Raw genomic sequence first — 16,744 nt, 5'->3', positions numbered from 1 at the left:
TGGATAAGTAATGATAGACAGGATTGCCAATTTTGCTTAAATATGTCTTTGATGACAATAAATGTTCTTAATGCTTTATTTAATGCTGCCCATAGTTAATGGCAGAAGATGAGCCACAAAGGGTCTCAAGGATGCAGCAGGGCCTGTGGCAGCTGGGGCTCACATTGTGTAATGGCGTCCGCCTGGGAGTTGTTGCAGGCTGGGTCTCTGCAGGCCTGGCCCTGAGGATGAAGCACGGAAAGAAGGTCTGGCAGTGTGTATGGACTGAGTCTCAGTTCCCTTGGTGACTGGAGACTATCAGGCTCCTCTTCCTTCGTCTCAGTTTCCATATTGGCCACTTGAGGATAGCCATAGTGGCGTGTCTTGCAAGGAGGGTCATGGTGATGGCCCTTGTTCCCACAGCCCGCTGGAAAGCTGAAGTGCTGTTCAAGTGCTAAAGAAATTCCCTCCCTGGGAAAACATATCCTGTGCACTCCCTGGCTGCATCCTTCCAGCTTGAAAACTTTTCAAGCCATATATCTAAACAGTTCCCACATGGTAACACATCACTGCCCCAGGCTGCTGCTTTTGCTTGTCTGCAGCTTCCCTTCTGCTGACCCCTGAGTGGCAGCAGCAAAACAACCTGTGAACATCCAGAGCTCCATGTGCTTTCAAAAGAAGGCTTGATGTTTTCAACATCCTCTCTCATTTTCCTGTGTGCAGACTACTGTCTAACATTTCTGGAAAGGCAGCCTGTGACTCTGGCCAACTTCTATGGCATTTGAAAGCCACACATATGTTTAATATATCTACTACTTCCTTCCCCAGGGCTTCATGCTTCTCTTGCCATTCATCTTTTCATACTGTATGCATAGAAGGAGTTATCTCTAGCGTCCCTACTGTAATGTATGGCACTTCCCAAAATCTACATGGCAAATCCATTAGAAACTCTAACAGCTGCAGACTAACTCCAGCAGCATGCATGCATGGTCTACCTGGTTGGAAACAATCACAAAAAGAACTTTTCCCATTCAGAATGATGAAAAGGCAGTAGAAACAGATGCATCTCCCTTCTCAGTTATTTTTCCAACTCTGGGAAGAGAAATGAGTCACCGAAATCAGGGGAGATGGTTTAATCTGAGGTGAATGGAAGGAAATGCTAGCTGAGACAGCCAGCTATTCAGAAGTGGTGAATGGCTGTGTAACTTTGTAATGGGCATGAGACTGACCCTCCCACCGAGAGCCATCTGCAAAGAGCACACAAGTCAGTAACGGACTTCCTTCCAAATTGATGGGACTTCAGACAAAGCCACAGCTCACTTGCCTGCTGCTGTCTTGCATCAGTTCCCCTACTCTCCTGTTCACCACAGTGCTGTAGTGCCTGCCAGGGGCATGGTATAGGGTGCAAACCTTTGTTCAACTACAAGCAATGAGTGGCAGCCCTGGAACCACAGCTCAGCTAAACCCTAAAGAACTTTGTCGATCCTCCCACTTTTAGGCAAAGTTAGTTTCTATACTAGTTTTCTATATTTGAGTGCTGTAAATGTATAAGGAGCAATGGTGGCACAAAGATATATGCAGAAAAAGAAAGCCTGCTTGGGAAATACAGACTTACATTGCTTCTCTTTCTCTGCTATGAAGCCAAAATAGGTGAATTTACCCACTTTTATGACTGACTCTAGCTACGTAAAGCTACCCAGTATTTCCTCTTTTAATCTGCATGAAGCAGGCCTCACACAGTGAGTGTCTAGAGCAGTCTAAGCTGGAAGCATCCTCCAAATCCAGGCCAGAGAATGGTTTCTAGAATGGCAGGAACCACTTCAGAGTGTCTGTCCTTTGCTGCATCACTGCTGCCAAGTCAGCTCATCTGGATCTCATGCCCTGAACTTTTAATGATGTACTGATAGTGTCAGTAAAGAGTAAAGGAATAGCTGAAGATGAGGAGTAGAGATGGGAGGAACTAGTACATGAAGAGGCTGAAAGCACAGCTGTAAATACAAGGTTTTAATGTGAAATACAAAGCAGAAGAGTTTGTACACAGAATTCAGGAAATGGGTATTAAGACAGGCCAGAGGAGAGGAAAGGGTGACAGCTGAGGAGAAATGAAGGAAAAGTATGTGCAAGGCAAGAGGTCGGCAGGGATTCCAGATGGCAGGGAAGTATGGAATCAATTGCCAGAAGTATAAAAAAAAAATAACATTAGAATTTCTGAAAAGAACCATTAGGGTCAGGAGTCTGGGAGATAACAGTGCATTCAGTGATCCTGTGGGGAATTGCAGACTGACCAAAGCATTGCCAGGCTTCATGGTAAGCAGGCACAGGATGTCTGGGACTCCACCAGGAAGCTCTTCTGTTGTCTATTCCAGTGACTGCTGGAGACAGAAATGGGCAGGACAGCTATCTTATCAAGGCGAGCACTGCAGGGGGTGGCTGAGCACAGCCCAGAGAGAAAGCTGTGCTACATACATAAATCTTGAATCCTGGCATTCCTTCCACAGCAATCAAACAGCAGGCTATATTTAACCCAAACTAAACAGAAACAAAGAACAGCAGGAGTAGACTTAGCTCAAACAGCTGCCACCAGCTGCTCAGAGGGGACGCAGGTAGAGCCAATGTCAGATGCAGTTAAATGAGATGGAACAGGGAACATAGCTATGCCTGAATGAACAACGCTGGCTTTTGGTTAGAGAATTTCTGCATTTTATTATTTCATGGTTAGCCAGAAGGGAGATCGAATATCAAATAAAGCAGAACATGAATGCTTTTTACACTGGGGGCAAGGCTACAGTGAACTGTGGGCAAATAAGTAGAGGAAAAGGAGGAGGATGAAGCAACAGATGCAAGCAGACCATCTTGCTACTCATGGTAAATGCTTCTTTCTGTGTCTAGTCCAGGTTCTTGGTGTCCAGTCTCCTCAGTTCTAGCATAACAAGAATCAATGAGTTCTGATTTGAGAAAATCCAAGGAAGGCTGGCTGACTGCTGATTAAAAGTTCGTATCCATGTGGTACGATCAGTGGGGCTTCTCTGGGCAGCACGCTGAAGGTGTCCATATGTACTGCTGATCCCCTCAGCTTGGTTAATATACCCTTTGCCCATCTCCAAATACAGATGTGTAGTGTTGAAGCCACTACACCAGCCCCTGTCCTTGTCAGCATGGCTAGGACTTTGAGGACCACACGTTCATGGGTATCAGTGACCTTATTGACTGATTCATGAACCAAGGGCTCATGCTCTGTATACACATCAGTGTCATCCACTGGATGGAAGTACAGACAGATCATGTTACTGCAACTAGTTGTTTGCAGAACTACCTGCTCCTGAGGGATGTGTTTGCACACTTAGTGGCAATAAACTGTCACAAAACCTCACACAGAGTGAGATAGTTACTGTTATGTTTCTACCACTATATATATGCACACATGAACCACGCTACCTTCAATGAACCTGTTCTTGGATGAACCATTTACATTTCAGAGGTGGCAAAAAGTGGGATTGTTTAATGAGTACTTTACTAATGAAATACTAATGGATATTTAATACAGTGAGTGTTGAACTTGATCACTGAACAATTACACGTCTGGTTATCATTACCACTCTTAAACACAAACAAAAAAAGCAACTCATCTACTTCATTGATGAGGGGAAAAAAAACAACAACACAGTCCCCTTCCACCCACTTTTCTGTATTTCAGATGCACCTTATTACAGTAATGCTCCCTAGATACGTCAGTTGGTTTAGTGCAAACTTCACAAGGCAGAGAAAACTGCCACAAAAGCTTTGACTAGAGCTGTGAGCTTGCTGACTAATCACTCACTCCTTAATAGCTCATGTTTCCTTCTCAAAAGTCCCTGAAATGAACCTAGTGGGGGAAAACATCTGAGCAGGAATTTATGAAGTATCAAATCACTTCGAAATAGGCCTCTTTCGCAATAACTGGTACAGTTTTCTGAAAAAGGTGGGGCTGAATTCAGTTCCATGACCAGACCTTGCCGTTAGAAAGTGAAGTTTCAGTTAAGTCCCCAGATAATGGAGACAAAGACAGGTTTGTTGTAGGTGTCTCTTGGTTGGTTGCTGGTTGCATTTTTTCTATAGGAACTTCCAAATCCAGGTATCTTTTTCCAGGTGTGTTCCCCATCCTGGGTTAGGCAGGGGATATAGCATAAGCAAACATTCAAATCTGTTTGCTCAGGACATTTCCAACTGATATTAGAAAGACTGAGGTTGGTGAGATCCCCATTTCTCTGATGGGGCTGACTCTTTGCAGGGAGTTATTTACTGATGCCACTTTATCAATCATCCCCCTGTACAAATGCAAGGAATTGGGCCATTATAGGATCAAAAGATTGACAGCAGCCTCATGTCTCGGGCACTTTATTCCATAAGAAAAGGATTTGTGTAGCTGCCTAGATGCAGGCATGTATTCACCAGGGAGCATGTGGGGGCTTTCGTATCTTCCATCCCACTTGAGCACCAGTTAAAACTATATGTACTTTGGTGTCACACAGCACAGTTGCAGCTGCATAGTCCATCCAGACAGATGAGAACTGCATCTGCCCATGGCTGAATGCACCATACATGCAAGCACACAGACTTGGAGTATTCAGCCTGGCATATACCGAGAAAAAATGCAAGTTGGATAGCACATGCTGCAGCTGGATGTTCTCTCTTTTTTGGCCAAAATATAAAGGCTCCTAAGCACAGGTATTTTGAGCATTCATAGTCAACTGAGTTATGAGTTGGAAAATCATCAGCCATGCAGCTATCCAGTACATGCCCTTCTTTTCTCCTGCTGGTTAATACATTTTCACTCCTCTGCAGCTTTCTGGGCACGTACTGTACCTTGTGATGACATGGGAGAACAAGGCCTTTAAGTCTTTATTAATTGTTACTACTGTATTTTTAAAAAGAGCTATTTAGGAAATTCTAACTTTTGTTACCATAGGAATGAAGCTGTAGGATTCAACAGAAGAACAATTTAAACAGCAATGTTTAAGTAATTCAGTTTTAATTCTCCTCTCCCTCCAAGCTTCTCTTGGACATAAAGAAAAGGACTTTAAAAGCTCTCTCCCCCCCCCCCAATGCCATTTGACTGTAGCCCAAATTAAGAGATGATGCCCTGCTATCTATAAGCAGGGCTTAGCTTATGTCCCTTCCCACCCATGGAGCGCCTCTTCTTCTTCCTGAGCAAAGCAGCAGAAAAGTGCTCTGTGGCTTAGGCAGAGCTCCTCATTGTTCTTTTCAGCTAGTTTAAAGCAATGTTTATGCAACAGTTATACAGTAAAAAACTGGGAGAATGAAGCATCCAGTCCACTGGATAAGAGTGGGTCTGGATGTTTGTACCCAGTGAGCTTGCCCAGGAGAAACCTGAGCTGATCAGTGATTTACAACTCAGTGCAATTCTGATCTAACTGCCTTAATAGACCTCTTCTAATTGCCCCTTTCTGAGTTGATTCACTCCTATGTTTTTATTGGAAAGATTTAGGTCAACATTAAGTTATAAAAAAAAAAAAAAAAGGAAAAAAAAAAGAAAGAAAAAAAAGAAGAAAAAAAAAAGGCTGAGTTGATTAGCTAATTCTGCTGTAATTCTGCTAGTGTTCTCCAGCAGGCAGAGGGGAGGCGAGGAAAAGGAGGAGGAGAAGAGTAAAAGCTGACACTCGGACTTGCAATTCCCCTGTTTGTTTTCTAAACCTTTGAACCATGGAAACTTGATAAGCAGTAAGAAAGTAGAGAAAAGGTTTATTTTCTTTGGCTTTAACTCTTCTTTGAGATGCTATCACTACTCTGACTTGTGAATGGTGTTCTAGTTTCCCACCTTCTGGTTGGGAAAGTTGGATTAATCGGCAGGGACTACTTCGTAGAACAAGGAGTCTTGCACCCTATTAAACAGATGTCTAGTATTAATGACAAGATTAGGATGTTCACCACCTCTCAGTAATAGTCATATCTGTATTGACTTTCATGGCGCATGAGGGACAGCTATAATTCTTATGTCCCATCCCAGCACAACACTTGTTTCTTCAGAGATGCTTTGATTTGCTAATCCAAAGCCCCTCTCAGGAACTGGGAAAGGATCTTTTCCAGGATATTACAGTATGTGTCTGTAACTTCACAGATGTTGTGAGGTGTTGAAGCCACTTGCAGAGTAAGAACCTAATGCCTGGCTCTTCTTCAGAAAATGAAGACAGAGCCAAGAAAGCAAGCCAGTGACCATATTTTGGCATGACTTTCTGGCAATTACAGTAGCCTTATTTTTCACCCAATGTCTCATTTTCATCACATGTATCTAGTCTGCTTTAGTGTCCTGCCTTGCATTCTTGCTTCTAGAGTCTGGCTTACCTTTCATATGTCTGGCCAAGTCTATGCCAGTGACATATTGCCACGGAATCCTGTCTCTACACTGTATTACAAACTGGCCACAGGGATAAGAAATGACACAGGAACCCTAAAAAAGCCATTAATCTAGTAGGGTACTTATCTGCCAAATCCAGTTATCTGGAGACTACTTTGTGTCCAGCTCTGCTTTCAGCAAAGGTCTAACAGCGCTTCCAAGTTGCTACTGTTGGTTACAGGCAAACAGGCACTTTCAGACACCACCACCACCCCTCTTAGTTCTCTGGAATTGGCTGAGTTGTCAGAACTGAATCCTTTTATGGAAACGTACTAGAGGGTTTTTCATAAGCCAGACAGAAATTCTGGGAGGCAGTTGCTGTTCTGTAGAGGTGGTTGGTAGCACTCCGTAGCCTCTCCACCCTCTTAAATTCACCTTTGCTGTGCTGCCCACGTATTTGTGCCTTCATTTCGACACAGATTCACATGCGTGGTAATAATCGAAAAGATGGGATCTTAGTCATATTTTATGTAATATCTCCCTGCATCTCAAAGGAGAGAGAAAAAAAAAAAAAAAAAAAGAGGAGGGGAATTCTAAAGGACTGGAATGTTTTTATGGTATTACACTGAAAACAATCTCCCACCTATCTCCAGGACTACAGGAAAACATTTTTACCATAAAATCCTAGTTTTCTGAAATCTATTAAAAAAAAAAAAAGTGTACTGTGGACAAAAATGAAAGACTGTTGCTGATCCAATGCTGGTAGGGCATTTTAACAGAGCATTTAACTTGTACTTTTGCATTTTTAAAGATGAAGTCTCAAAAGGCTAGAAATATCAGAGTAAGGGGAGATTCACACTAGTTTGATTTTCATGAAAACTTTTTTTTCCCTGAAAATTTCCTGAAAAAACAACCACATAAGCCATCAACTAAATGTAAGATGAACCAAAAGGAGGGCCACTTAACTTACTTGCAAAACTTGGAAGGAATGGTAAAATACCAAAATAGATTTATTAAAGCTTTTCCATTTCATAAGGTATGTGGGAACAAGGTGTGGCAGGGGTGAGGGCAACAGGAGAGAAGGCACAGTTTAAACTTATCCCAGTATATTAACAGCATTCCCTCAGGTATTTTATTCAAACAGGTAGAATTTAATCTGCATTGGCTTTGTTTAAGTGGTGTAATCTCTAATGACCTCTGCCTCATATACGCCTTTTTTCCTGAAGGCTGACAGAACTACTTCACTGATAGTGTTCTGCTAAAATACCTTTGGGGTAAACATACTTTCATAAACTGGTTCCAAAGTTAACGAAACGATAATAGCAGTTTGTGGGCCACAGTCTTGACAATTCTAACATAAAAGTGACTTTGGGGAAGCAGAGTTGGTTGACAGCAGCTGAGAGTCCAGCCTAATGCTCTTATAAGTGTGTCCTATCCCTGGCTTCTCTTGTGCAGATTTCTCTCAAATAAACAGCGCCTTAAAATTCCAGACTGGTACAGGAGCATGATTAGACTGAATCTTCTTATTTCCTCATCCTTACTGTGCATAGACATGTGAGAGTGGTCCTCAAGCTGTCAAGTTAATGCAACACCGCTGAAGTACCTGAGAAAGCTTGCAACCCTAGGGTTACACTCATTTGTCTCATCAAGGGAAAAGCTGTCTAAAGAAATGGATTTTTAACATTTATGCCTCCCCCTTGTGTTTCTCCTGTATGAATTTACCAGACTATGTTTATTTCTGAAAAGATCTCTCTGAATGCAAACTTTACACATCGCATTTCGTTGGTTTCCTGCTAGGTACATAAATCCAAGAGAACACAGAGAAAAAGAATCCATTGAGGTGCTAAGCCTAAACTTTCCCACTGAAATCAACAAGAATAACAGCAAGCAACACCTATCAGAAGTCATCCAATATTTAACAGAGGGTCTGATCTTAAATGGATCATAATATAAATAACAAATAGGAAAAATAATACAAATACCTCAAACATGCACAAGCTGTGAAGGAACAAACTGAATAACACTAATTGCCTCTGTTCCAGTGGAAAAGAGGAATCTTGCCTCTGGCTTCATGAGAAGTGGCACTGAGTTGGTGTGTGAAGTTCTTGGTTTTCTTTTTTTTTTTTTTTTTTTTTTTTTTTTTTTTTTTTTTAAGCAATAGAAGTACTTTTATTTGGAGAACCTGGAGAAAGTAGTACAAAAAGCAAGGAAGAGAGAAGCCCTGGCCTTATCCTGACCTCTCTGACAAGAACAAGTTCACAGCTGTCCTTTTGCACAAAGAGTTTGTACGGTGCTGCACAGAGGGAGTAAAAAGTTACCTGATGACAAGCAGAAGGAAAACCAGACAGCAAACATACCTGACTTGCCCACGCCAGCTCGACCAAAGATCGCCAGCTTCACTTCTGCGCTCTTAGCCATGCTGGAGGAACGGAGTGTCGACAAATTCACTTGATTATCAAAACTGAAGCAGAAGAACTGTTCCCAGCTCCTGTCTTCAGCTTCACCATGTCATCATGACGTCAATGCAGAGCCTGGGGATGAACACCACGAGGATGGAGCTGCAAGGAGCCAGGCGCTCCCTCACTCCCCCTTATTTTTTTTTTGAAGTCATGATAATTGATGCTATGCTCCAGCTATAAATGTTGCATTAACACCACTGACACATTTGGCACTGTTTGTACAAAACCTACCGTAAGCTTTCTAGCTCTAGCTGTTTGTTTCAGGCTGGCACTGTAATACTGAAAGAGGTCCTTACTCAGCCCAAAGTACCCACCTCACAGCTCCACATAAGGTGCCTTGTTCTTTTTTTGTCCTTAGGATGCAATTGCTTACATTTGCTATATTTGCCTTAACTCTGATGAATTAGTTTTTGTATTTAAAAGCCATGACCACTCAGCAGTGCTGCCTGCAGATAGCTGATCTTTCTTCAAGCCCTCCAATTCCAGAAAGGTTTCAATTACTCAGCTGCAGTTGCTTAAAAACCTCTAAGCACTTGTACCTTGCTCATTCTGCTAAACAAAACCATACCCTGAAGTTCTCTAACGCTCCTGGTTTAAGCTGCATCAAGCCTCATACATAACATTCACAAAATGTGGGGTTAGAAAAAGGATGCCAGAATTTCTGGTGATATGCTTTTAACCGGACACGTAGGAATTAGCTCTATGCATGGCTGTGCTGCATGACCTTGAGCAAGTCACCTGACATTTCCTCGTCTCCTTGACTTCTCTGTCCTGCACAGCAGATACCATACCACTACCCGTCTTTGTAAAGTGCTTTAGGATCTTGGGCAAACACTGCTAACTATGATGATGATGATGACCTTCAACACTGAGTAAAACCTCAAAAATTTGTCTCCCTTCAAAACAGAGTAGAACTTTATGAATGCAACCTGTTATGAAGGTTTGCCATTGCGCTAAAATGACCTCTCGAGCCGTACATCTAACGGTGACACGGGAAGCTCTGGGTTATTATTACCTGCTCTAAAGCAAGCCACGTTTCAACCGCGTTCCTTGAACCGAATGCCTGAGGATTCTGTCTCTCGGAAACAGCTCAGAGAAAAAGCGAAGCGTCCTCACCCGGAGAAGGGTACCAACCTCCCTGCGCTTGATTTGGCGTACCAGAGAGCCTCAGCCCACCGGGCACGACCCGTTAACACTCCCCGGGCGCTCATCCCGTGCCGGGCAGCCCTGGGGAGCTCTCCGTGTCCCTGCCCTCCCGGGCCAGCTCCCCGCGGCCCCTCACCCATCCCCTCCGCCCGGCACCGCTCACGTTTTCTAGCAGGCAGCGACCCATCGCCGCCCCCCTGCAACTTCGGCTGGGCTCCGCTCCCCGGCAGGTGCCGCCCACCGCTGCAGGGCGACCCCGGGCCCCGCCGCCCCCGGCTCGGTGCTCACCTCCTCTCCGGCCCCGGGGCGCTCCCGCCGGAGGCAGCGGCGCGGCCGCGCACTGCGGGCACCCCGCCCGCCCCCCGCACGGCTCCGGCTCCGGCTCCTCCGGCGGCTCTCGGTGCCCGCAGCCCCGCGGCGGCCCCTGGCGGCCGCCGGCCGCAGCTCGCCCGAGCTCCGCAGCTCCCGCGGAGGGTGGGTGGGTGGGCGAGCAGCACCGCCCCGCGATGCTCCCCCTCTGCCAGCCTCTCCCGGAGCACCGCGCGGCTTTCCTGCAACTCGGCGTGCTGGACTGCAGCGCGGCTTTTCGTGACGTGGGATAGTGCCTCTTGTTCGCCTTGGTAAATCGTGACTAAAGTCGCTGCAGGCTCGGCTGCGTCTCAAGTGCTCGCTGTCCTTCGCTCTTATTTGCTTGATGCTGCTCTGCGGTAGCACCCTGCACAACTCTGTGTAGCGTCGGGTGGGCTCTTGCTGTCCCTCAAAGTGGCGGACAGGTTGTTTCATCAGACTGTTTTCTACTAGCACCTCACTTCTTATGTGGCGCTCCTCCTCCGTGCAGCCCCCCATGAGTTATGGCAAAGGAAAGCATTGTTATTTCAATTTGCAAACGGGGAAAATGAAGCATGTAATTGCATCAGTGCATCCAAGAGGTCAGAGCCAGGGATAGAGCTCTGACATGGTAGGACCAAATTCATCGGACAACTCTTACTTCCTTGTTTATTAAACCACCTGGTAATGTAAAGATACATTAATAACAGATGTGAAGCAGAGCTCAAAAGCACTTAAAGTTAGGTGGATGTTCCTCCCATGTTCCTGTTCCAGCCCAGATCTGAATGAGATACAAGACGAGTAAAAGAAACAGCTATCCCCTCCCTGTCCTTCTTGATGCAAAATTAAACAAAAGTTGGATTGGAAAAGATCTTCCATGAACCAAGGCTCTGCACAAGAGCATGATGAGCATTTAGGAGGCAGGGCATCAGCCCGGAGGAGAAATGAGCACCTACTATTCTCTACATGCTGTGCCAGCTGCAGGCACTCGGGAGCAGATCTTAAAATAGTTGTACTGCATATCATTCAAAAGCAAAAAAATTAGAAGGCAGATGTGAAAGCAGTAGTGTGGTTTATGCTTTACTTGTTAAAAATAAATGCTGAGGCTTTAAGCCTTCATTCTTTGTTTGGTTTACATAATTTAGAGGGATTAGCTTTTTCCATCCTCCTAAGAGAGCAACTGGTGAGTGTCTATTTTGCATCTGGGGAAATGTGTGTTAGTCTCGAGGCCTGACATTTGTTTTGTGTCTATGGAATGCACCCTGCATGGGGCTGTCAAATTAAATATGATAACAGGCTTTTCCAAAGCAGTAGATAATTTATTGGTCATTAAAAATCCTAGTCGCTGTGCAGTCTACTTGCGATGAAGTCTCTTGTTGCCAGAGCATAAGAATTCAGTAAACACTAATCCTGGACACAGGCGAATGTTTCAGACTGTTGACACCCACAGGCCCAGTCCAGGACCGCTTCAGTTGCTGTTCATTTCCTCTGGCCTCACTGCGCTTATCCTACATAATGTTGGTGGGTTTGGGTGCGGGTTTTTTTTCTTCCTGAAATGGGTTTTTATATCCATACATCAAGGACTACCTTGCTTTGTCCAAAGTGATGGTTTGCCTGCAATTGTGGCTGGCAGTGTGTTTTCTCACTGGCTTTTCCACTTGTGCCAATTGGAAAACATGCTTATGGGTATTATCCTTTCCTTCACTGGTGCTTTGGGAAACACACCCCTTTATATAGGCTCTTTTTCTACAGTGTCAAAGCAGATTAGTGTGCCTGCCCGCTGTCATCAGTGACACAAACCTGTGGCTTTGTGACTCTTAGGGGCAGCACTGCATGTCATAAAAGGGCAGAGCAGGTAACCTCCTCCCATTTAGTGAGCTCAGACATTGCCGACACATCGCTGCTAAATGGCTGGGCCCAGCCATGCTGTGAATTTGGGGACTGAAAGTCCTCAGCCCTGTGGTTTCACCAAGGTCTGTAATATGGGCCTCCACCTCCTGATGGAAGGGTTATACCTACCCTAGTGCCCCTGTTGTCCGCACCTGGCTGCATCCCTTTTGATGGGGTCCCACAGCTTGTCCAGAGCAAGGATTTTGGCTCATTTGTGGTCTGGTAAGTACTTGTAGTCAGCCAGTATCTACAACCAGAGGATTAGACTACAAAAGTAAGTTTGTCAGTAACATTAACGACTGAAGAGCAGATAATGAAAGAGGAAAGAGAACAACTTGAAATGCAGGTCAAGTCCCAGAGTCTAAGTCTAAATAAAATGCTGCTTCAGGATCAATTAGGAGAGGTACATCCAAGCAGTGGTAGTTGACAGAAGTATCTTAGAAAGACTCACAGTTTTAGGTACTAGTAAATAATACTGCCCTGGCTTAACAAGATACTTAAGCACTGCCAAAGTCCAGAGTGTTCTTTCTGGCTGGCCTGGGGGTGCCACCTGTTCACCATCAAGCATCACTACTGGCATATGATTTTAATTCCTGTTGTTTAAGGTGTGTTTTCTGGAGATGTTCCTGTTGTGAAAAACAATGGTGTATGCTTCCTGAAAGGTGGTGCTATTTTTCCTACCAAAGCTGGAGTTTCTATGGTAGATGACATTGTTGCAGGTTTCAACTTCTGAAGCTAGATTTGAGCATGGAGTTTGGTGGGACTCATAAGAAAGGAAAAGATGACAGAGACCTGATTTCACAAAATCATTTGGAAGTCTCTGAGTCATATAGAAATTGGTGGCACTTTGTCTTCTGAGCACCTTTGTGCAACTGTGTCCAAGTGTCTGCAAACTGTAGAGCACATCATGCCGTTGGTGGCACAGACAAGGAGACAGACCCTCCTGGTAATGTTCCTGCAGTAAGGAAGGGTTATTGAGCTCAGGATCCTGCAGTAAGGAAGGACTATTGCCTTTGCTGATGCTTTGGAAGAGCAGCCTCAACCTGCAGGAAGGATTGCTCCATAGCAGAGCACACCTGGTCAGAGCTGGATGCTCATCTCAAACAGCAACCCATCAGTGAGTTGCCTTCGTAAGGGTTGCCTTTCTACCAGCGCTATCCTGAGAGTGAGATGATGTTAAATTAGTGGTAGAAAAAACACTGGATAAATAGCACGTTAACACAAATATTTGTAGCTATTACTAAAGGTTCACAGGGAAACATTCGGATTGTTTTCTTCATTTTCACAGAATATCTTCCAAATGTTTCTGTGTTGGCTTCCAGCAATGTACATAAATCTGTTCAGTTATGCAAATCTAGTGCCATGAAAAAAAATTGCAACTTTGTTGTTAAATTATGGACAAACTTTGTTGTTAGTTTGGTTTGTAGTCACTATGAAGCACTGCTGTTTTAAATTAATACTGCCTTTTCTCATATTTTCCCTCATGGCTCATGAAACACTGAGTTTATAACGATGTGTTTTCTGAGTGTATGTTAGGTCCTTAAAACTTTTCTTTCTCTCAACTTTTTTCACACTATATATAAGAAAAAAAAACAAACACATATTTTTAAGATACAGGATTTATTGCTTAATAGGTGTTTATTTCTAGTGCAGCGAACAAGACCACAATTCTGGAAATGTTTGTTTGTGTTTAATTTACACAGGCAGGCTTAATGGAGTAGCTAAGGAAGCTACAGCTCCCCGATTAGTATAACCTGATGCCATGCTAACTGTGGGTCACCTCACACGGAAATATATATGCAAGTACAAAGTCCCTACACATACATTATCACTGTGATTTTGCTGTATGTACAATTAGTACAAGCCTTAACGGAGATTTAAAATCCAAGCAGATACTGAAGGATATGAATTTTAGGTTACAGCCAGCCCTGACTCAAAGCTCTGCAGCAGCCTCTACTTGCATTGCAGCCATGGGGAGGAAAGCAGGCTGCAGAGTCACTTGTCGAGTCTGTGCTTCAAAATTTTGCACCATTTGGCTTCTCAAGGTGCCAAAACAGAGCACTGGAGATGGAACTAGGATGTTCTTCACAGCATCGTGTGGATCTCACACATGCAAATGCCTCTATGCTGTGTCCTAATGCAGGCCTTTTGTCACAGGAGGCATTTGGCATGTTTGCACAGACACATAAATACATAGCCTGGCTTTCTGGCAGTAGCAAGAATTTCATCAGGTTTATTTAACAGTGATACATGTGCAAAGTTGAGAGGCACAGCTCAGTAGGAGCTATGCTAAGTAGATTAGCAATGCATAAGGTCATGTTTTATAACACATAACAAATGGGTACACTTCCAGAGAGGCTACAGGAAAGATGGGGAGGGACCCATCATCAGGGAGTGTAGTGATAGGACAAGGGGTAATGGCTTTAAACTAAAAGAGGGGAGATTTAGATTAGAAATAAGGAAGATGTTCCTTACTCAGAGGCTCGTGAGGCACTGGAACAGAGTGCCCAGAGAAGCTGTGGATGTTCCATCCCCAGAAGTGTCTAAGGCCAGGCTGGATGGGGCATCCTGGTTTACTTGGTGGGAGGTGTCCCAGCCTATGTCAGGGGGGCTGGAACTCAGTGGTCTTTAAGGTTCCTTCCAACCCAAAACATTCTATGATTCTATTGCCCACATTAAAATGAATAAATTCTGCTACTCTTTGTTTCTTGTCACCTGTGCCATTGATTAGGTTGTATCCTGGCATTCTTCCATTAAAAATGGGCATGCTGTGACTGCACACTCACTGGAATACAGTAGAGACTGTGCTGAATCCATCACAGTTTAGTCCCCCATGAAAGGCTTTGTTCTTTGTTCAAGTTTTGCTTTTCTGATATTGTCACTTCTTCCTCACTCACATAGAGATCCTTTAATAGGTTTTTATTAATGGACAATTGATTGATGTATAACTCTAGGGTAAGCAGGGTGACTGTAATCTCTTGTGCATATACAGAATGATTAAATACTTACATGCCTGAAAAAGTAAAGAATTCCAGTTTCCACACCGAAGTAAGTTTGGACAAATAATTAAATCACCGACATAATATTCTGCAAGGTAGCTAGTGCTCTTTTAATAGAGAGATTTGTGTTATGGTTTTAATAAACTACAGGTATAGAATTAAAACCCACTGGTAACAGTTGCAACGAATTTTGCAACAAATGTGTAATACCAGACTTTATTAATGAATGAGTTACACTGATGTGTCATCTTAATTTCTTACAGATGTATTCATGTTCTTTGAAAAGACCAGTGGAAGTTATCATAAATTCATTTGCTATTCATGTTAATGAATGCTAGCTCTTATTCTTCCTCAACGGTGTTATGATTGCAATCTGGATTGCCATAGGGACCCCACTGTAATTCATCATTGCTTCAGTGTTCAAATTCTCCAGTGGAACCATATATTGGTGTCGACAACATCTGGAGTTTTCCATCTCTCATCTTTTTTCTGCCTTCTTCCTTCTGTTTAATGAAGACAATGGGAAGGGGAAATTGCTGCCATCATTAATAATATGTTCAGGGAACTGAATGACTGCAAGGACTTTGGACCTAAGATGTAGGAGATACAGATTCATTTTTGTCCATTGTTTGCCTCTGAATCTAACCATCACCCAACAGAATACACTGAATGAGAGTTGGGTGGTGCAGAGAACCAGGCCCAGGCAAGTGCTCTGCTTTCAGCCCCAGGGACTTGCTTGCCCTGTGGCTCAGCTGCTATACAAGAGGTACACTTATGCACATAAGCGAGATTCAGGAATATTTGCTTTGACAACTCTGTAACAATCCCAGAGAGGCAGAAGACCGTGCTTCCATCTTCTATTCTGCAGTCAAACAGTAGGTTTGATGGGGGATGCCGTTTCACAGTAAAATGTCCAAGCAACCATAGTCAATACGTGTGTGTGAATATTTGCCCTATTTATTTTGCTGGAGCTGTTTCATGTTGTGTAAACTTGTTCTGTATTTGTATCAAGGAGAGAGGTAGGCTGTCCTTGATGTTAAGTAGGAGTCTTTATCTGTTCCTGATCAAATCCAGACTTTCTTCCTATCCAAGCTGCCCAGGGGCTAGCCCATTCTCAGGGGTGGGACTAACTGAGCTCTGGGATATGTTGTAAGGGAAATCTTGAGTGTGGGCTGTTCTTCAGCATAGACCATGTCTGTTTGTCCTTGCACTGTATGACAATATGTGCCCCATGCTTCTTTGTGAATGTGACCATGGCCAACATGAGATAGGCATTTCAGGCTGGACACTTCCTAAAATGACCTGATAGCACGTACAGCATAGTGCTGTGGGGATAGAGGACACAGCCAGGTGGCAGGTTGCAGATACATGGTGCTCTCAGGGAGACAGGGCTGAAAGGGCCAACCATGCAGCCCTGCAGTTAAGATGAAGACAATTGTAGCTGTCCATTCCACAAAGAATATTTGGTTACGTTCAGGAAAATATAACTGTAATGTAATGATAGCATCCTGCCTCGAAGCAATATGTCCTTCATACACAGAGCACAATCTTGTGAGTTCGGAGAGAGGTGAATTGAGAGCCTTTCAGGAAAATGGGGAATTTGGCTTGGTGTC

The 16,744-nt window shown here is 43.9% G+C and overlaps 1 protein-coding gene across 2 annotated transcripts in view; it reads right to left on the bottom strand.

Moving 5' to 3' along the window:
• Positions 1–10,261, bottom strand: part of RERG (RAS like estrogen regulated growth inhibitor) — a 109,060-nt gene extending 98,799 nt beyond the window's left edge. Inside the window, exons 1-2 of one of the 2 annotated variants that reach the window (XM_084294244.1) lie at positions 10,204–10,261; positions 8,668–8,841 (exon numbers count right to left, since the gene is read on the bottom strand). In XM_084294244.1, coding sequence (XP_084150370.1) covers positions 8,668–8,728 — 61 coding nt within the window. In that variant the 5' untranslated portion in view covers positions 8,729–8,841; positions 10,204–10,261. Of the gene's footprint in view, positions 1–8,667; positions 8,842–10,078; positions 10,100–10,203 lie in introns of those variants that run through there. The other variant, XM_084294245.1, reaches the window with a different exon arrangement.
• Between the last annotated feature and the right edge of the window lie 6,483 nt (positions 10,262–16,744).

The sequence above is a fragment of the Netta rufina genome, assembly GCF_964035555.1.
Source record: "Netta rufina genome assembly, chromosome: 1".
Taxonomy (NCBI): Eukaryota; Metazoa; Chordata; class Aves; order Anseriformes; family Anatidae; genus Netta; species Netta rufina.
The sequence above is the reverse complement of the archived record's forward strand: the minus strand, read 5'-3'. Positions and strand labels throughout refer to the sequence as shown.